The following is a 21914-nucleotide window of genomic DNA, read 5'->3' on the forward strand; positions in this document are numbered from 1 at the left end:
ATCACATCATACTTTCAGTAATATATCATCCTTAAGACTATTTTCTTATTTATTTAGAAACTAGAAATGAAAGAACCATCATGAAAAAGATCTCAAAGAGGAGAGAAGATCCGGAAAAAAAGGTAAGGGATTGATGGAGTTTATAAGGATCTTGATTATACTAATAGCCAAATTATAAATGTAGGATAATCCTGAACAATGTGATATATTTGGTTCTATATTCAAGTTATATAGTTCATGTGGAGACCACTTTCAGGCAAATAAGCTTGAGCAATGAAACACAGACAGGCCCATCAGGCCACCGGCCTCAAAATATCCAGAGGCCTTAGCTGAAGGGCTACTTACAACCAGGCAGTTACCAAAAGGGAAATTCCATTCATTGCCCCACCTCTTCACCTTCCCTCTTTAAAAACAGCCCCCTCCCACTGCCTCATGGCAAACAGCCTCTCCTCTACTGTCTTGTGCGCCTCCTCCTTGTGGGGAGTCAGTAAACTTCTAGCTCCTTTGTTCTGCCCCAGGTGAATTCTTTCACCTTCTGCATCACTGGCTTTTTCCGGATGGTCACCCCACATTTGGGGTCCCTTACCCAATTGAGAGACACCATAGTTCATATGTTAAAAAAGTAATAGGGGCGCCTGGGTGGCGCAGTCGGTTAAGCGTCCGACTTCAGCCAGGTCACGATCTCGCGGTCCGGGAGTTCGAGCCCCGCGTCGGGCTCTGGGCTGATGGCTCAGAGCCTGGAGCCTGTTTCCGATTCTGTGTCTCCCTCTCTCTCTGCCCCTCCCCCGTTCATGCTCTGTCTCTCTCTGTCCCAAAAATAAATAAAACGTTGAAAAAAAAAAAGTAATAAACTTAAGAATGAATTGTACTCTTTGGTCGGTTAATTGTACAATAGTATTAGAGGTGAAGTATTTATTTATTTATTTATTTATTTATTCTCTTATATAAATGTTAATTCAATTACCTGTTTTCTCAGCCAGCAATCCATTGCTGCTTTGCTCAAAAAAAAAAAGTTTTCTTTTTTTAGTTGGTGGATTAAACATATATAGGACCAATATCTACATGTCTTTTGGAGTAACTTCAGCTAAGATTCCTGTTTTATCCCTGCCTTCTAGTGGGAAGTTACAGAGAAATGTGCAGAACCCTGAAATGCTGGATGAGTTTATTAGGAATTAAAGGGAGACCTCTGTCAGTCACTTGCCAGGGTTGATATTCCATCCCACCTTGAAGGATTGCTGTTCCTTGGTCAAGAGTAGAATTAGGTATTTTTAATTGTGTTGAGGAAGATACTACAGGTTTAATAAAAACAGAACATCTTAGTTTATGTTGGCCTCATTCAGTAGTTCTTTAAAAAAAATTTTTTTTAATGTTTATTTTTGAGAGAGAGAGAGAGAGACAGAGTGCAAGCAGGGGAGGGGCAGAGAGAGAGGGAGACCCAGAATCCCAAACAGGCTCCAGGCTCTGAGCCTTCAGCCAGAGCCTGAAGCGGGGCTCGAATTCACAAACTGTGAGATCATGACCTGAGCCAAAGTCGGACGCTTAGCCGAAGTCAGACGCTTAACCGACTGAGCCACGCAAGCACCCCTCAATAGTTCTTAAGTGTGGTCCAGGAAGCACTGGTAGATTTTGAAGTTCTTTCAGAAACTGTAGACGAGGCTCTTACTGTGATAACGTCTTTTGTTTTAGTTGTAATTTAAGGAGTCTTTTGCCATTGTATTTCTTAAACTTGAAATGAAAAACAAACTCATAATCTATCTTGTCCTAAAAAAAAGACTTAACATTGCTAGTATGGTGTAACTGCAGTATATTAAGGCCTAAAAAACTGTAAAAGAAATAAAAGCTCATTTGAACATATTGAGTTTTTGATAATGGTAAGATATTCAATCAGAAAAACCAGTAGGCAGCTAGAAATATGGTATTCAGGATAGCAGATTGGACAGAGATTTGGGAAGCCCTGGGAATGCGTGCACACACTCTCTGAGGCCTTGGAATATGCCCACATTTAAGCTATGAAGAGAAGTGTGACTATTGAAGAATACACGGGATAAGGCGCCAGAGAGGTAGAAGAGTGGAGAACAGTGACATACAAAGTTTTCAGAAAATAAAGGTGCCCAACATCATCAGATGCTATAGAGTAATCAAAGAATAGCTAACACTGATAGTGTTGGGTTTCAAAGTATTTTCATATGTCTGATCTTATTTGACCCTCCTAAAAGATATGTGAAGTTGGCAATACGTGAACACTAAGAACTTACCCATTGGATTTTATCATTAAAACGTCCTTTTGGATATTACAGAGAGCAGTTTCTTAATTTAAAATCCACCATATTTAAAGAGCTCATATCAGTTGATAAAACGGTGAAATTTAAGAAAACAGGCAAAGAATAAGACTTGGCATACTAAAGGTGATGACTTTCAAAGGGCTGATGACCACATGAAAAGATAAAACAAAAAGATGCAAGGTAACCCCCCATCTCAACTTCTTTGCAGATGCCAGAAGATAACAGTGCAGAAGAAAATATAGACAAGCACCTCCAAAAAGCTTCTCAATAAGTATACCACCACTCTGATACTGTTGGTTTCTGTTTTTTAAAGATGTACATCTACATCTAATTCTCGGGTTTCAGCCGGGAACCCAAGTTTCTTAAGAGATGGGTTCAAACAGAAACGAAACTACCTGGATAATGCAAGATGGGCATAAGAAAATACATAGTAAATATGTGTAATAAAGCCAAGTTTTGTTTTCTAACCCTTTTCACAAACGTGGAGAAGCCACTAGTGCTTGAGACTGTGTTAGACCGTAAAGATACATAGATACAGAACCTGCTTCAGGAAGGTGTAGAGCTCAGGGAGAAACACAGATAAATATGGTTGAACCCTGGGTCATCCATCCATCAAACATTTATTGAGCACCTACTTGGTGGCATCTGCCGTTCTAAGTTCTGGGAGTAGAGTATAAAACCAACCAGCAATTTTTAAATTTACCAAGGAATACTGCAGTAAGATTCTCATGACATACAGTGATTTAGCTTTATACTTAGCCTTTATTTCCACCAGCCTCTGTGCAACCTTTGAGTACTCAAAGGAGAAGAAAAAGACAAATGCTAGGTCGAATAACCAGTAGGCCCTCCATTTTCTAAGGTACATAGGACAGCACAACCCCTGTCCTTCTCAGGCCAACTGGTGGATTGTCGGGTAGATAAGCAGAAAATTACACATGGGTTGGAGTGCACACAACACTGGAATCTTCTTTATACCCTATGTTTCATATCCCTAAGAGCTGGCAGAAGTGGGGGGTTGGTAGTATTATATTGACTTTACAGAACCGACATTAGTAGTTAAAATGGGTACCTAGAAACTTATCTCTCTTCCTTTCAGATTCCTTTTTCTCCAGTTTAATCAGATTGAAATAACCTTGCTTTGTTATTTGTGTATTCTGCGGGACAGTTTGTATACAATATGACTATTCTCATGCTTATCTGAGCTTGCTTTTTTTTTTTTTCTTTTTTTGCCTGACTACAAAGAAAAACTCTAGCCGATAGCTGATACAGGAGCTAGGGGAAAAGTTACAAAAAGAAACAAAATTCCATCCTGTTTTTAGTCCAGATTGAGAAAGAGGGAAGGGACAACAGCCATGGTCTTAGGTTCTGAGCTCACATGGGGCAATGACTGAGTCTTCATAATTGTCATAATCTTTAGAAATACATGCAGTTTAGCTATTTAGTAAGTACTTTTGCCACTATTGCTATTTAATTATGTTATAAGAAAGTGTTATGAACTCTATGTTATTATGTTGACTTCTTAGTAGATTTAGATGCAGAAGAAAATCAAAATGTAATAGAAATGTCGAGAGGCAAAGTAAGAGAAAAACTAAAAAATGTTCAGGTAATGCTTCTTTTTTCTTTCCTATTTTCAGATTTACTGTTTACTGCAATATGCATCATAATAGACTTTTCTTCGTCAAAAAAGAGTGAAAATTCAGCCTTAATATATAGCTCCTTAAATCCCAACATCTTCAAGTTCTTTTCCATGCTTTTTTTCTTCAAACCTAAAGCCAAGAAAAGTTGAGTTGGTGATGCTAGATGACATCTCAAGGGAAAACATGTATATGCTTGTTAAAAGAAAAAAAAAACAAAAAAAATAAGAAAAACATTGAGAAAATTTGATTTTTATCCCTTTGGACAAAAGACTTATGAGCACAATTGTGGCCGTACTTGTGAAGATTAACTTTTCCATTACACTTATTTATGTTGTGTTTCAGATTAACCAAGGCGAAAAATCTTTAACTCACCTACTCATTGATGATAAGATATATCAATGGCCTAAGGTAAATAAATTTTCTTACACTTTTTTTTAATTTGAGAGAGAAAGAGAGAGTGCAAGCAGGGAAGAGGGGCAGAGGGAGGGAGGGAGGGAGGGAGGGAGAGAGAGAGAGAGAGAGATTGAATCTTGAGCAGGCTCCATGCTCAGAGTGGAGCCAGATGCTGGGTTCAATCCCACAATCCTGGGATCATGACCTGAGCTGAAATCAAGAGACAGACAAGCAACCAACTGAGCCACCCAGGTGCCCTGTTTTTACTTTTTTTTTAATTTAAATTCCAATTAGTTAACATACGGTGTAGTATTGGTTTCAGGAGTAGAACCCAGTGATTCATCGCTTCCCTATAACACCCAGTGCTCATCCCAACAAGTGACCTCCTTAATGCCCATCATCCATTTATCCCATCCCCACCACCTCCCTTCCAGCAACTTTCAGTTTGTTCTTTGTATTTAAGAGTCTCTTATGGTTTGCCTCCCTCTGTTTTTAATCTTATTTTCCTTCCCTTCCCCTATGTTCATCTGTTTTGTTTCTTAAATTCCACATATGAGTAAAATCATGATACTTGTCTTTCTCTGACTGACTTATTTCACTTAGCATAATACATTCTACTTCCATCCACATTGTTGCAAATAGCAAGATTTCATTCTTTTTGATTGACCAGTAGTACTCAATTGTATATATATACCACATCCTTCTTTTTTTGGGCGCCTGGGTGGCGCAGTCGGTTAAGCGTCCGACTTCAGCCAGGTCACGATCTCGCGGTCTGTGAGTTCGAGCCCCGCGTCGGGCTCTGGGCTGATGGCTCGGAGCCTGGAGCCTGTTTCTGATTCTGTGTCTCTCTCTCTCTGCCCCTCCCCCGTTCATGCTCTGTCTCTCTCTGTCCCATAAATAAATAAATAAATAAAACCTTTAAAAAAAAATTTTTTTTAATGTTTATTTATTTTTGAGAAAGAGAGAGACAGAGTGCAAGCTGGGGAGGGGCAGAGTGAGAAGGAGACACAGAATCTGAAGCAGGCTCCAGGCTCTCAGCTGTCAGCACAGAGCCCAACGCAGGGCTCGAACCCACGAACTGTGAGATCATGACCTGAGCCAAAGTCAGACGCTTAACTGACTGAGCCACCCAGGAGTCCCATACCACATCTTCTTTATCCATTCATCAGTTGATGGACATTTGGGCTCTTTCCATAATTTGGCTATTGTTGATAGCACTGCTGTAAACATTAGGGTGCATGTGCCCCTTCGAATCAGCATTTTTGTATCCTTTGGATAAATTCCTAATAGTGCAATTGCTGGGTCATAGGGTAGTTCTATTTTTAATTTTTTTTGAGGAAACTTCATACTGTTTTGCAGACTGGCTGCACCGGTTTGCATTTCCACCAACAGTGTAAGAGTGTTCCCCTTTCTCCGCATCCTCACGGACATCTGCTGCTGCTTGAATTATTAATTTTAGGCATTCTGACACCTGTGAGATGGTACCTAATTGTGATTTTGAGTTGTAATTCCCTGATAATGAATGATGTTGAGCATTTTTTCATGTGTCTGTTAGCCAGCTGGATGTCTTCTTTGGAAAAGTGTGTATTCATGTCTTTTGCCCATTTCTTCACTGGATTATTTGTTCTTTGGGTGTTGAGTTTGATAAATTCTTTATAGATTTTTGATACTGACCCTTTAACCAATATGTCATTTGCAAATACTTTCTCCCATTCCATCAGTTACCTTTTAGTTTTGCTGATTGTTTCCTTTGCTGTGCAAACTTTTTATCTTGATGAGATCTCAATAGTTCATTTTTGCTTTGTTTCCCTTGCCTCTGGATATATGTCTAATAAGAATTTGCTGTGGCTGAGATCCAAGAGGTTGTTGCCTGTTTTCTCCTCTAGGATTTTGATGGCTTCCTGTCCCACAGCTAGGTCTTTCATCCATTTTGAGTTTATTTTTGTCTGTGGTGTAAGAAAGTGGTCCAGGTTCATTCTTCTGCATGTCACTGTCCACTTTTCCCAGCACCATTTGCTGAAGAGACTGTCTTTTTTTTTCCATTGGATATTCTTTCCTGCTGTGTCAAAGATTAGTTGGCCATATGTTTGTGGGTCCATTTCTTGGTTCCCTATTCTGTTCCATTGATGTATGTGTTTTTGTGCCAGTACCATCCTGTCTTGATGATTACAGCTTTGTAATACAGCTTGAAGTCTAGAATTGTGATACCTCCAGCTTTGCTTTTCTTTTTCAACATTATTTGGGCTATTTGGAGTCTTTTCAGGTTCTGTACAAATTTCAGAATTGCTTTTTCTAGCTCTGTGAAGAATGCTGGTGTTGGGGCGCCTGAGTGGCTCAGTCAGTTAAGTGTCCAACTTTGGCTCAGGTCATGATCTCATGGTTCATTATTTGAGCCCCGTGTTGGGCTCTTAGCTGATAGCGCAGCACCTGCTTCAGATCTTCTCTCTCCCTCTCTTTGCCCCTCCCCTGCTCCCTCTCACTCTCTCTCTCTCTCTCAAAAATAAATAAATGTTAAAAAAAATGCTGATGTTATTTTGATAGGAATTGCATTAAACACGTAGATTGCTTTGGGTAGTATAGACATTTTAACAATTATTTGTTCTTCCAATCCATGGAGTGATTCTCTATTACTTCTTCAATTTCTTTCGTAAGTTTGTGTAGTTTTCAGCATACAGATCTTTTACCTCTTTGGTTAGGTTTATTCCTAGGTATCTTAGGATACCTTCTATCCTGACTTTCTTGAGGGTTTTTATCAAGAAAGATGCTGTATTTTGTCAAATGCTCAAAACCCAAAGTCTTAAAGGACCTGACACCACGTGGATCCATTCCCCTCCTCCAGAGTAGAGCTTCTCCACACGGTGTCTGACACCCTCTGTCCCTAAAAAACAGCCCCCCGCCTGCACAGTGCACAGAATCTATGGAGTAGCACTGCTAAAAGTAGCAAAGGTTATATCCCCCTGGATGCACCTCTGTGACCTGTTGATGAAAGGTCTTTGGCTGGCACCCTTAGGGTCTTTTGTCCTTGGGGAGGCAATAAACCCTCTTCCAAAAGTACTCCAGGAAAGGGAATGTTCTCTCACAATGCGCCCCAGAGATCTCTGTACCACACTATGCACTCAGGGGATAGCTCCCTCCTCCCCAGGAGCACATGTCACAGCTCTGCTCCAGAGAAAGTTGCACACTTCCAAAACCTCAGAGTTTGAGCTCCAATTGAAGTTTGTGGAAAAAAAAAACAAAAACCCTGTGGAAAACAAACACACTGACAGACAGACAAACAACCCTGTGGAACTCAGCACTTTTTGCTCCCCAGTCTGTGATCCAGAGAGGTTTTTCTTTTGTGAGAAATTGATGCCACACTTTCTCAATCTCTCTCTCTTTCTCTCCCTTTGGTCTCTCCATGGAAAGGGTTCCCTCCCCTCCGTGGCGCCACTGTTTTTCTCTCCCCCAATTCGCTTCCATGCACCTCACACCTACCACGCTGTCTCCCTCCAACTGTGGAGATCCTTCTGCCAGTGGGCAGGTCGATTTCCACCTGCCAGTGGGCAGGTGTTCCAAGTGATCTGACCACAATACAGCTGTGTTTGAGGCACAAGGAAAGTCCAGGGTCCCCCATCTTAACCCCTCCCTCTTTACACTTTTTAAAACAGCTTTATTGAGATATACTTTATGTTGCAAAAATTCACTCATTTTAAGTGTATGATTTAACGATTTTTAGTTAACTTACAGAATTATGCATTCAAAGGAGGAGAAATTGGCTTCTAAGACTCTCCATACCAACCACTAGATAGAAATATCTGCTCATGGGGCGCCTGGGTGGCACAGTCGGTTAAGCGTCCGACTTCAGCCAGGTCACGATCTCGCGGTCCGTGAGTTCGAGCCCCACGTCGGGCTCTGGGCTGATGGCTCAGAGCCTGGAGCCTGCTTCCGATTCTGTGTCTCCCTCTCTCTCTGCCCCTCCCCCGTTCATGCTCTGTCTCTCTCTGTCCCAAAAATAAAAAAAAAAAAAAAAAAAAAAATATCTGCTCAGGAAGTTGAGGATTTTAGCAAGTGGTTTTGCAATGAGCAGAGATGAAGGGAGGTAAAGTGTATACTGACAATTTAGATATGCAGCATTGTTGCAGGGTGAATTTTTTATTTTTTATTTTAAAGTTTATTTATTTATTTTGATGGGGGAGAGAGAGATAGAGAGAGAGAATCCCAAGCAGGCTTTGCGCTGTCAGTACAGAGCCTGAATGTGGGGCTTGGTCTCATGAACTGTGAGATCATGACCTGAGCCGAAGTGAAGTCAGATCCTTTAACTGCCTGAGCCACCCAGGCGCCCCTGAGTTTTATTTTTTATTATGGAATTAATTCCTCTCCCAAATCTCCCTACAAACAGTTCATTTTAATATGTGTGTGAGAAAGAAATGGTGATTTACATTTAAAAGATTCAGACTTGACAGTATTGAAAAATGAGAACTTATTTATCAGCAAACTTCTAACTAAGAATATGCCCCTTTTAATACTTTGAACTACCTATAGCCGCAAAGGCTGTAGATGCCCTGCGGTGGTACTCGTGTGTTAGCACATCAGAGCATCCAAAAACTGGGAGAAAAAAGAGTTTGCCCTGTGCCTTCACTTTGGTCAAACTGTAAGGTAATACTCTTAGTATTAGTACTCTTAGTAGTGAAGAGATAGTTTGGGAAGCAGAAGAACTGGGCTCTACATCATTCTGTTTCTTATTGCAGTTACCAGAACCTTCAAAACAAAAACCAAAAAACATAATGAACCAAACAGACTCTTGGTGCTCCTTGCTCACGACTAAGATAATAATTAGTGTTTACCACATTACACAAAAGTTTTTCTTCCACTTAGAAGCAGAAAAAAGTATTTCCACCCTGAATACCGGTTTACCATTGTTTAATCCACAGACTGAAGTCTCATTCGATGAAGGCCTTTGGTTTTTCATGCCGTGTGGTGACAAAGGCTCCGATTCAGGCCGGTGTTCAGAGCAGGTTGGATTTGTTCCCCTTCCTCTTGTGCCTCAGGACAATGAACTCTTTATTAAAGGCATAGAATGAAATGCGTGGATGGGAGATGAAATTTTTATTACTGAGTCACCTTCTTCTCTTTCAATTAAGAATATGTTCAAAATAATAATTCTAAACATTGATTGAGTGCTTACTGGATGCCCAATGCTGTACTGAATTTTTAATATGGACCATATCATCCAATCCTCATCCTAATCGTGTGAGGCAGGTGTTACTATAATCTCTACTTTATAGGCAAGGAAGCTCAGGCACAGAGGGTTAGACATCAATAGAGCTGGAAGCACCGGCTTTCCCTCCAAAACCCGTGCTTTCTTTTTCTTTTGCTGTTCCTGTCCTTCTCTCCAAGTGTCCCACGCTGTTCTCCATGATCTCCATTACTCTCCGTGGATAACTGATTCTCCCTCCCTCCCGGTCGGATCCAGGACTCTTCTAATTTGTAGCAGTTCTTCCGCTTCTCTCCAAACTCCTCAGCCTCCTGTTACTCCCTGGTGGTCCTCTCCTCCGGTACCAGTTAGTCTCACGAGTCTTTCCCCATCTCCTGAGTGTCCATCCCCCCGCTGCTGTCCCTGCCTGCTTCTGTTCTACCCTTTCTCTAACTCCTCTCTGCCTTCAGTCTCTGCACAGTTTCCTTGGTCCTCTCCCCCAGCACTACTGGACCCAGTGTCTCTTGACACCCCTCAGCTGTTTTCTAATCCCTCAGGCTTCAGGAGTCCCTCTTGGGCACCCATTTGCATTCTGATTTACTTCCCTTTCCCTTCCACCCCCGTTTCTCTGCATCCTGCCCCGGTCCTTTCGGTCCTTCTTTGTTATTGTTGTTTTTTCTACAATAAAAAGAGCTTTATCTTTTAAAAGTTTAAAGAAAGTATGTACAGTGTTTTTAAAAATTCAGAAAACATGTGGAAGAAACTGAAAATCACAGGAAATCCCACTGCTCTGAGATAAACCACTATCATTTTTCACATCTTTCTCTATTCTTATGCCCATACTTGCACGGACACGGGCTTTTATATGAATAGAATCATATTTGTAAATGGCCATTCCATTTTCCAGTTGCTCAGCTGAACCTTGGTGTCATCCTTGGATCCTCTTTTATGGATATGGGTATTCTTTTATTTTCCCAGAAAAATTCATTCTTTAACCCATACTATGAGACTCTGGGAGGTCAGATGACTTGGCGGAGCATGTACATGTTTGAAACTCATTTATTCAACACTCATTGGAACATTCATTGAGTGCCTAATGTGTTACAGGAAGAAGATAAATAAAAAATGACAATATACCTCACATCCAATTCATCACAAATCCTATTGGTTCTACCTTCAAAGTATCCTAGAATCTGACCCACTTTTCACCACCCCCACTGGTACAACCCTAGTCTAAGCCACCATAACCTCTCATCTGGATCATTGTCAGTGTCACCCTCTGTTTTCACTATTACCTCAACAGGCTATTTTCTGTGTCATACAGTGGGCAGAGTGATCCTGTTAAGATCTAAGACCATGCTTTCGCTTACACCTTCTAATGGTTTCCTATGTCACTCAAAACAAAACCTCAAGTCCTCCAAGGCCTATGTGACCTGCCCCCTTGGTACCTCTCTGACCTCATTGCTCACTTCTCTGCCCTTCTCCCACCCAACTCCAGACAGATTGGCCTCCTTCTTATTCCTCACAGCATGCTCCTGCCTCAAGGACTTCTACCTTTGATTTGTGTAGGAAGATTTTCCCTTATCCTCATGCTCTCTCTCTCTCACTACCTTTGGGTCTCTGTTCAAGTGACACATAATCTAAGATACTGTGTCTGACAACTCTGTCTAGTACCCCCACCCACCTGGCCTGGTATTCTCTAACCCCTTATCTTGCTTTTCTGTTTCTCAACATACTTGTCACCACCCAACCTATATCCCTTATCTATTTGTTTATTTTCTTCCTGAAACGTATTAGGCACTCAGTGAATGGTCCAACGTATGCTGAATAAGTTTCAAACATGTGCATGCTCTGCCAAGTCATTTGACGTCCTGGAGTCTCACAATATGGGTTAAAGAATGAGCTTTTCTGAGAAAATAAGAGAAGGGCCAGCCAGCAGAGTATACCAGGGTCAGGTGCTCTGGTTATGGCTGCTTTCCTTCTTGGAGGGCAGGCAGGAGAGCAATTAGGTCAGTGAGGCAGACCAGCTACTTGGACTTCAGTGAGTCCGGGTTTAGGATTATTTAAATTTTTTTCAATGTTTATTTATTTATCTTTTTTTGAGAGTAAGAGGCAGAGCACGAGTGGGGGAGGGGCAGAGAGAGAGAGGGAGACACAGAATCCAAAGCAGGCTCCAGGCACTGAGATTTCAACACAGAGCCTGACCTGGCACTCAATCTCATGAACCGTGAGATCGTGACCTGAGCCAAAGTCAGATGCTTAACCAACTGAGCCACCCAGGTGCTCCTAGGTCTGGATTGTTGAGAGGAGCTGTCTGGAGAAGCCATTGCCCTGATGACTTCCTTGTCACAAAGAGAAGAAAGCCACTGTTTTGTTGGGGGTTGAGTTTCTTCCTGCTGGGAGAAAGGGGAGTCCTGGTCCCAAATATATTGTCTGGACAGCCCAAAGTGAGGTCCAAAGTTATTTTCAGACAGTTCTGCCTATCACACCACAATCAGCAAGACATGTTCCTGTGACATGGGGGGCGGGGGGGAGTCAGTGATATCTCTTCTACCACACCATACTCAAGTGTATCCATCTACACTTATGCATGGAAGGTTAGGTGGATGCTTCTGACCTCGTACTCCCTGTCACATAACACCTAACAGCACAGACCCTGCTCTGCTGTGAGCTGCACAGTAAAGACCAGGAAGGTGATCTGGTCACCTTCCTGAATGGTGAAAAAAAATGCAGTTTAAGACTGCATGGCCTGATGTCTCTGGACTTTGCCCTACAACTGAATTCTCGGTGGTTGAAATATCATAATCCAGTATCTCAGGACATTCTCCATGAGAGAGGAAGGGCTTGAATTATAGTTCTATTCCAGTAATCTTTTATTGTGAACTGCAAAGAAGGGATAGAGAAAAATCATACTGCATATTGTTAAGCCTTAAATGAGTTCCTCTATGTTCAATGAAATTTTATTATAACAGTTTCAGCTCGAACTTGAACTAGGTGGCATGGATCAGAAAGACAATTCACAGCAAGGTCCCAATACATCTCATTTATCTATGTATTAATCTTGGGGACAACACATTTACTTGTTTTTCTTCTTGGTATTCAACAGAGATCAGTAAATGACAGCTATCCCAAACACTTTTCACTTGATGATAATTTACAAAATTTTGCTGAAGACCAAGGTGAAGATTTTATGCAGGAAGTCATTTTTCCAGATTTACTTGAAGTAAAAGCTGCTGAATATGAAGTTGATCAAGAACAAATCAGAAAACAACAGGCAAACATTTTTGTGCCAAGTAATTCTCCAGGTAAAATTCCTTACAATGAAATATTTAAGTCATGAATGAATCATATGGTAGAATAATAGCTTTTTGTATGCTGGATAGATACAAACTACCGAGCTAAAACTAGAGCAAGTTTTCTGTATTTGTTCCTCATGTCTTCTCTGACTTTAAGGAAACTGGTTAAAAGAGCTCATTCATTGTATGTATACATTTAGACTTCCTGCTAGACTTTAGTGGGAGGGGATATGATAATTACCTTTTGCTTCTTGTTTAGTCAATACCAGTTTAGGATTTTGGACTTTAGAGTAATATCAAGGTTTTGTTATGAAGTGGCCAACGAGCGTAAACTGCCAAAAGATATGATGCCACGCATTTTAGAAGATGAAGGATTCTATATTCAGAGAAAACCAGAAATCCATAAAAAGACCTGCAACAAAATGGAAAATCGCCTGCTTACCGTAGAAGAGGCAAGTACGCCAGCTACCAAGTTACATCACTCATTCAGAGCATGTGACGTTTGTTTTTAGCGAAATATCTTATTACTCTGTTTCTTGAATATTTTTGATAGGGGAAGAGTTGGTTTGAAGAAAGTGGAGAAATTATGTCATTACCTTCACCCATCAGACAATCGTGGAATTTCAGGCTAAACACAAGCAAGGGATCTTTAAATCCAGCACTAAAGACCATATACAGAAAGGTAACCGGCAAGTTTATTTGTAATGATGGTTAAAAGAATTCTTGTAGTATCAATGGTAACTTATGTCTTTGTGGTGTTAATTCACCCCTTATTGATATTAGTAAATCTAGTAATAAATGGCAAAACTATGATGAAATGTAAAATAGTCATGAAAATTATGTTTTTGAGGAATATTCAGTGATGTGGGGGAAATGCTCAAAATAAAATGCCAAGTGAGAAAAAAGCAGAATGCAAAGTTATATGTGATCCTAATTTTATAAGAATAAAGAATAAATGAATCAATGAATGACTAAGTGTACACATACATGTGTAGATATATTAAAAGTGGAAAAATATATCAAAGTTAATAATTATCTCTTGTAGGGCATAGGATTATTTTTGCTTTATTTCTCTGTTCTAAATTTTAAAAATGAATATATATTATAGTCAAAGAAACAAATTTTATATGTATTCCAAGACATTGTGAAAATTAGCAGTCCATCAACCTAAGAGAAGAAATACTTAGACAGAAATAGTTGCATTTAAAAATTGGTTGGGGCGCCTGGGTAGCTCAGTTGGTTAAGCTTCCAACTTCGGTTCAGGTCATGGTCTCACAGTGAGTTCAAGCCCCACATCAGGCTCTGTGCTGTCAGTGCAAAGCCTGCTTGGGATACTCTATCTCCCTCTCTCACTGATCCTTCCCCACAGGCATGCGCACACACTCTCTCTCTCAAAAATAAATAAACATAAAAAAATTGGCCCGAAAAATTTAAATCAGAACTGTTTACAAGACTCAGTTGCCCATTCACTTGCCTTAACTATTCCATCTATAAGAGATTTGGCTATAAGTAGATACAAAGTGGAAATAATATTAAAAATACTTACAGGGTGTTATTCTTTATTCCCTCTGTTGCTTTGCTCTTTTTTTTTTTTTTAATGTTTATTTATTTATTTGAGGGGAGAGGGGCAGAGAGAGAGGGAGAGAGAGAATCCCATGCAGTATCTGTGCAGGGTTTGAACTCACAGATGGGGAGATCATGACGTGAGCTGAAGTTGGACCCCTAACTGACTGAGCCATCCAGGTGCCCCTAAATTATTTTTTATTTTTAATTCTTTCTGTCACTTTCCGTCTGTCACCTGATTTCTCTATTTTTCTAATTCTGATTTATGTTCTTTAATGTCATACAATTTTTCTCAATACTTTTCGCTCATTTGGCAGTACATTTCTATTTTTATCTGTTTCTGGATGTCTTTGTGTTGTACTTTGTCAGTGGGGATAGTATTTTACTGTTTATTCATTATTCTTATTTCTATAGATTTAATCTTGAGTCTTTTTTCTACTACTCATTTTATATTAAATTAGTTTTCCTGAACTTTTAGAGAAAAGGCTTGGCTTTCCTAGAAAGCTTTTTCTAATAATGTCACAGAACTCTATTGTTCTTGTGTAGGGTTAAAAAAAATATAGTGGCTTGATTTCTGAAATTTCTTGGCTGTGTTTCTCTTCCTAGATATTTTTCTGTACCTTCTCTTTCTGTAATCTCTGTGATCCCCAGCCTTTTCAATTTGTATTCCACTCCTAGCAGTTTCTCTTTAGTATGAAGACTTGTCCTAAAACTTCTTAGGAAGTAGGTGCCTCTAAGCCCCTGTAGTCCTTAGCAAAACCCCTTGCACTCACCCACAGTTGGAGTAGATAAAACCTCTTCCAATTTTACCTGCTGTTTCCGAGTTGGGATGCTGTACTTTCTGGTGAATATCTGTTGGCCCTTTGGGGTTCTCCTGCCGTCAGGGCCTTCAGTGGCTTCATTGCGCCTCTCTTCCACACAATCACCAATACCATGCAGGTCTTTTTACTGTCAGTGGTTTGTCTCCATCCACTTATATTTTGGGTTTCACGGAGGATTCTTGAGATCTAGTTTTGTTATGGATCTTGTCCATGGATTTTGAGCTTTGCTATCTAGTTTCTCTGCCTGTTTTATTTATTTTTATTATTTTTAAAAAATTTTTTAATGTTTATTTAAACATTAAACATGAGAGAGAGAGAGAGAGACAGAGCACAAGCAGGGGAGGGGCAGAGAGAAAGGCAGACACAGAATCTGAAGCAGGCTCCAGGCTCTGAGCTGTCAGCACAGAACCTGACGCATGGCTTGAACCCACGAACTGAGAGACCATGACCTGGGCTGAAGTTAGATGCTTAACTGACTGAGCCACCCAGGCATCCGTCTCTGCCTGTTTTAAAGGTAGAGATTTGGGAATATGTAAAACTATATTGCCATGGTATTCCCAGAATCACCTGTCTAATGAATTCTTAATTTCAGATATTTTCAGTATAATTTTAGCTTTAAAATGTTCTTTTGACATTTGATTCTTATGTATATATTCCAGTTTTCTTCTAGAATACTCCCATATTTTTCATGTATTTTCCCTTTAACACTGTATTTTAAACTTTTACTCTATTTTTTAAAAGGCTTTTTATTGTATCAAAGCATGTATGAAAAGTTATAAAAGCTCTAGATTATATCTTTTTTTCAGAAAGGTTCTGTCCTTTGCTTTGTTAGGCATATTGAGTGGGGATAATAAATCTTAACCCAGTTCGAGACTTTATTGATTTCAGACTGGGTTGCAGTTTTGTTAAGGTTCAATCTGTATCTGTATCCTCTGTTTACCTAATCTCTTTCCTGCTTGACTGAAGAGAGTGGTATTTTCTTTCCTTTTTTTTTTTTTAAATCAATTGCTAACACATATCCAAATGCCTAGAATATAATAGACACTCAATGAGTGCTTGTATTATTTGTAATGCAACCTCAGTAGATGTCAACTTTTATAGTCCTAGTATACATCAGAAGAGAAAGACATCAGCTGACTGCCATAATCTTGGAAAATATTATTTTTTGCATGGTGCCTGTCACACCATGAGAGACTGGTAATGTCTCTGCCCTATCCTAATTTATAATATTACACATTTACTGACATTTTTTAAATGAGCTCTCCATCCCCAACACACATACACACCCAACATTGCAATATCTTTCTGTTTTTTCCAGTTTGGTTACTATAAAAATCCATATCCATTAAAAATAAAAATGAAAGAATGATAGAGGGAAGAGGGAAAACCCCTAGATTTTATCTCTTGTTCTTTGCTCTTATGTGGCATAGCATTTACACCTTATAGCAACAATATGTTTTATCTAAATATTGCTGAGAAACTTAACAGGAACCCATGGGGGAGGGGAAGGAAAAAAAAAAAAAAAGAGGTTAGAGTGGGAGAGAGCCAAAGCATAAGAGACTGTTGAGAACTGAGAGCAAACTGAGGGTTGATGGGGGGTGGGAGGGAGGAGAGGGTGGGTGATGGGTATTGAGGAGGGCACCTTTTGGGATGAGCACTGGGTGTTGTATGGAAACCAATTTGACAATAAATTTCATATATAAATAAAAATAAATAAATAAATAAATAAATAAATAAAAAATAAATAAATAAATATTGCTGAGGATAAAACACAGATATTTTGACATAATTATCTGAGATGATTCTTCTTAGGGAGAGAGATCCTTGAAACAACTGATAGTTTGCTGAATGAATGAACAATTGTATGAAAACAAATAAATGCAAAATGTATAATTTTGGGAGAAATATTAACCACCATCCAGATTAACCTTTGTAACCACCAGAATCCCAAGTTGGAAACCACTGGGCTGAACAAGTACCTTTTTCCTCAAATGCCTGTGTTCTCGCTTTATCCAAGCACAATTTCAGTATCTCATGGACTCTTAGACTTGGAAGTAAATGGAAATGTCACTTCACCAAGCATCTAAACTGAGTGTTCAGATTCATTCTGTAGCATCCTTAACAGATAATGTTCTGGAATTTGTGTCAGCCAAATGCTTCTGCCTGCTTTCCCCTTTTATCTTCTCCACATTTGTTACTCAGCCCAGCTAGCCTTGGAGGCAAGACTCATTTGGGGTTTCTCACCAGAATAAAAGAAATATGAGGGCGACTGAAGCACAGGTAATAGCTGCCCAAATACCAAAGTCCTGTCTTTGTTCTTGCCTCTGCCAGATTCCTCTACCCCAGGCCTTATTTGCCTGTTTGCTGAGTAGTTTTGCCTGACCATTTGACTATGCCCTTTACTCCCTCTTCCAACATTCCTCTTATGCGTTTGCGCAGATTTTATACTTGTCGCCAGCTGGGATGTTTTTTTGCATTTATCCAGCCTTTGATTTATTGTTGCCTAGATCTTTGTGCTTTTGGTCTAACACACTTACCTACTTCTAGAAGTTCTCTTAATCCTCTGACTTAACTGACCAGTGATGAATCTGCTCAATAAAACAGGCATCTCTAGCTTAGGAACTCTAATTTTCAAAAGTTTATTTATAATTTGGTTGCTTAATACCAAAGCCGTGTATTTCATTGGTGTTTTTGCCTGGTAGATGACCATTTTATTACCAATTAACTAAATCTTATAAGTGGAATCAAGAACAGGTTTTCTTCTCTGAGTTGGTCCTTACATAGAACATAGAGACTTACAAGATAAGGATAAAACAAAACAAAACAAACTTTATGGCTCTTCTCTTGCCTCCCCTCAGGCCAGTGAGGAAATAGGGGAATATTCCTGGCTCAGGAGAGAGTAGATAGGGAGAAATGTAGGCATCATACTGGTAACCTACAGTCCTTGAGAAGCACTGGGTCTGCCACACCAAGTCAAAGGTACAACAGCAATTTTTCAGTGTAACAGCGATTGTAATAACAATGGCACAGACTGGGAAGCACATCCTATTACACCAGACTGATCCAGAAAGAGGGCTCGAGCTCTCCTTTTTAGGTGGATGCAGTCATGGATCTTATTGAGAGTGGCTAGGCATTCATGAACTAGGCTATCTATGCTGAGTAACCCCTTAACTCTCTCAAATTACATCACTAATAACTAGTCACGTGCATATTCAAACACATGTACTTAAATTCAGAATAGTGTACTAAAACATAATTGAATCATTTGGTATATTGGTTAAGGTTTACAGACTTCAGCTAATTTAGGGGCAGTTTGGTATACACGTGGAGACAATCTCATGTATAACAAAAGATGGTCTCCTTGTTAGGTAGCATTTATTTTGAGGGTCCAGGCCCCTCCAGGGGATTTTCCAGGGCATTACCAATATATTCACACAAGAACAATGTTTTAATAAGGGTTTACCACTTAACTCTGGCCCATGGATGACTATTAGAGATCATCAGGTAGTCGAACTATTGACCCAACAGACCTAAACTATTAACCCAACAGACCTAAACAGACCATTTGTCATAATGTTTCTATAGGAAATCATTGTGGGGCTTATAACTTGAAAGTCTAACTTCTACCAGCACACAACAATAAGGTATGTGACACTAATTTATAGAAAGATGATTAAAATGATGCAATATAAATATATTTTATGAAATCAAGGGCCATAATCAATTTCAAGGAAAAAAAAGCAAATTATTTATTGCTTTCCTGTATCCCTTCATTTTCTTACAGTTAATGTGTTACTTTTATAAGGAAAAATCGCTTATAATTTCAAAAGACATACAAAGAATAAAGTTAACATTATGTACATATTTTTCTTTAAAAGGCAGTGAAACCTGATCTGGAAAGCTCTATGAGGAACAAAATGGAAGGTCAAAGGGAAATGTATCAATTAGATCTTAACATTGTGGGTTTGCAGTTCAGCCATCATCCTCTCTTCAATCAAGAACAAGTGTTATGTGCTAGGCTGCTTCAACTTTATGAGTGTTTTCAGGACAGGCAGCAACAGAATTTACCTCAGCTGCTTTATGAGAAGGTGAGAATGGTTTTTATTCTATTTATAGAGTTGACCACTTAATATTGAAAGAGAAAACAAGTCATGCAGTGCAAGCTATCACAGAACCGAAATCAAGAGTCAGATGCTCAACAAACTGAGCCACCCAGCTGCCCTTAGTCCTGCCCTGTCTTAATTACTATATTTAATTGTTAAATTATAATGCAGTAGGACAAGTGACTCCTCATTTTTTCTAGGATGTTTTTGTATGCTCTTAAAGATTTGATCTTCCATATGTTAGAATTAGCCTGTCAACTTCTATTTTTAAATTCTATTACCATATTTACTGTGATTGCATTATATTATTATATTAGTTTCAAAAGAAATTTTATCTTTATAAAAATTGTGTTTCCTTATCCAAGACTATCATATGTCTTCCTATTTGTTGATATCTTCTCTGATTTCTTCCAGTAAACGTTTATATTAATTGATTCTAGTCTTAGAGTTCCTACAAACTGTCCCTGTGACAGATTTCTCCTATGCATGTTTAAGGGTACAGTTTCCTCCAGTTTTATTTCTCTAAAGATATTCTCTATGGATATTTCTGCTTTATACTTTCCTCAGTATATCTTTTTCTTTTCATTTTATTTTTTCTTGTTTTCCTATGTTATACATTTATTTTTTATAGAGAGATATAGATATAAATGCAGTCATAAATATACATATATAGATATGGATGTGATGTTGGCAGTAGATATGGACAAAGACAGATAAAACATATCTTTTCTGTAACCATGGAAGAACCCCAATGTAACTGTGGAAGATAAGGTAGATTCCTGTGCTCAATATGCCATCTTAATTGGTTGGCATTTTTTTTACATTAATTAATGAACTGATTAGAAGGTTCTAGGTATAATGTTTCTTTCTTTTTTAAATTCACTTTGGGGCGCCTGGGTGGCGCAGTCGGTTAAGCGTCCGACTTCAGCCAGGTCACGATCTCGCGGTCCGTGAGTTCGAGCCCCGCGTCAGGCTCTGGGCTGATGGCTCAGAGCCTGGAGCCTGTTTCCGATTCTGTGTCTCCCTCTCTCTCTGCCCCTCCCCCGTTCATGCTCTGTCTCTCTCTGTCCCAAAAATAAATAAACGTTGAAAAAAAAATTAAAAAAAAATAATAAATTCATTTTGAGAGAGGGAGAGAGAGGGAGGGAGGAAAATGGAGAGAGGGAGAGAGAGAATCCCGAGCAGGCTGTGTGCTGTCAGCACAGAGCCTGATGCAGGGCTCAGTCCCATGAACTGTGAGATCATGACCTGAGCTGAAATTGAGTCAGATGCTCAACCTACTGAGCCACCCAGGTGCCCATAGGTGTAATGTATTGAGGTTATTTTCAGTTCTGCCCCAAGGTACTTATATGAAATATATTTTGGAAGATAAGACAGTAATACACAAAAGGTTATACAGTTGTGCTTCTGCTGCACACACCTGGACCTTCAGAGAAATTGGAGTATTGGTGACAGTGGATGAAATGTACTAAAAAACTCTTTTCTTTGTTGTAGCTGATAGCACTGAGAGACGCTACCAAATTAGCAAGTGAAAATTTGGAAATAAGTCAGCTAACCAAAAAATCTTTACAAGATTATTATTGGCAGATAAGGTAGGTTTTTGACTATTCGTGTATTTCTCAAGCATTTATTAAGAAACTCCTTAGAGTATTGCACTTGCTATGGAAGATATAAAATAAGAAAAATACAAGGTCCTCACTCTTTAGACAACTACAGAAATGGTTCCAACCTTTCCTTAAGACCCAGTTTTGAAAAAAAAAATTTTGTGTAAAAATATTTCATAGAAGTGTCATATGAAAGTAGTTGTAATTTACACATCCATTGATTTAAAAAAACACATGCTAATTAAAAACCACCATGAGTTCACTAATATTTTTTGGAACATATTAGCCTCAAGTGTTTGTATATATTTGAGAATTAATCCATGTATACGTATGTACAAGATAATTAATTCAGCTAAAAACATTACTCAAAGAGCATATAGATTTAAGGATACCTGTAAAAAAAAAAACATGGTGTACAAGTTGGGAGCCATCAGCTTATAGAGTAGTTGGGAAGATAAGTTAGGAAAGTATGAAATAACTAAATAAAGTACGTCTCAAGGACACTCCAAAAGCAAGAAATCTCACTGGGAGGTACTTATTGTATAGAAAGTTCACTTATGCACAAAGATAAAATAAATGTCTATATAAGAGAGTGACTTGATAGTTAAAGAATTTCCCTCACTCCCTGCCCATTGACCTGACATGGTTCTACAAACTCTAGAAGCAACAGTCAATTTAAATAATTGGTTTCCTAGAATAATCTAGTTAAACACAAACAATGTTACCTGAGAAAGTTGATATATACCTTGCACAAGTCCTGGCACATAATGAGTTCTTGATAAACATTACTTGAATGAATGAATGAATGAATGAATGAATGAATAGAAGCCACCAGTATTTACAAAACCATAAACTGGTGTTATTTATAAGATTAACTAAAATTAAAGGCAAAGAACAGACATTGGCACAGAGCAAGTAAGCTTTAATGAAGAAAAGAGAAAAGTAGGCTTTAGATGGGATCTGATGGTGGTAGATAAGGGCCTACCACTATGCACGTGTGTGTGTGTGTGTGTGTGTGTGTGTGTGTGTGTGTGTGTGTGTG

At 39.1% G+C, this 21914-nt stretch overlaps 1 protein-coding gene across 6 annotated transcripts in view; it reads left to right on the forward strand.

Annotated features, from left to right (window-relative positions):
* Positions 1–21914, forward strand: part of CC2D2B (coiled-coil and C2 domain containing 2B) — a 94338-nt gene that overhangs the window by 3949 nt on the left and 68475 nt on the right. For 4 of the 6 annotated variants that reach the window (XM_040485989.1, XM_040485992.1, XM_040485993.1 and 1 more), the window contains exons 2-9: positions 58–122; positions 4262–4327; positions 9223–9306; positions 12592–12790; positions 13097–13233; positions 13335–13463; positions 19044–19253; positions 20763–20860. In XM_040485989.1, the coding sequence (XP_040341923.1) occupies positions 81–122; positions 4262–4327; positions 9223–9306; positions 12592–12790; positions 13097–13233; positions 13335–13463; positions 19044–19253; positions 20763–20860 (965 nt within the window). In that variant the 5' untranslated portion in view covers positions 58–80. Of the gene's footprint in view, positions 1–57; positions 123–4261; positions 4328–9222; positions 9307–12591; positions 12791–13040; positions 13234–13334; positions 13464–19043; positions 19254–20762; positions 20861–21914 lie in introns of those variants that run through there. The other 2 variants (XM_040485991.1, XM_040485994.1) reach the window with 2 other exon arrangements.

The sequence above is a fragment of the Herpailurus yagouaroundi genome, unplaced genomic scaffold, assembly GCF_014898765.1.
Source record: "Herpailurus yagouaroundi ecotype Mexico unplaced genomic scaffold, PumYag 163, whole genome shotgun sequence".
NCBI classification, from domain to species: Eukaryota; Metazoa; Chordata; class Mammalia; order Carnivora; family Felidae; genus Herpailurus; species Herpailurus yagouaroundi.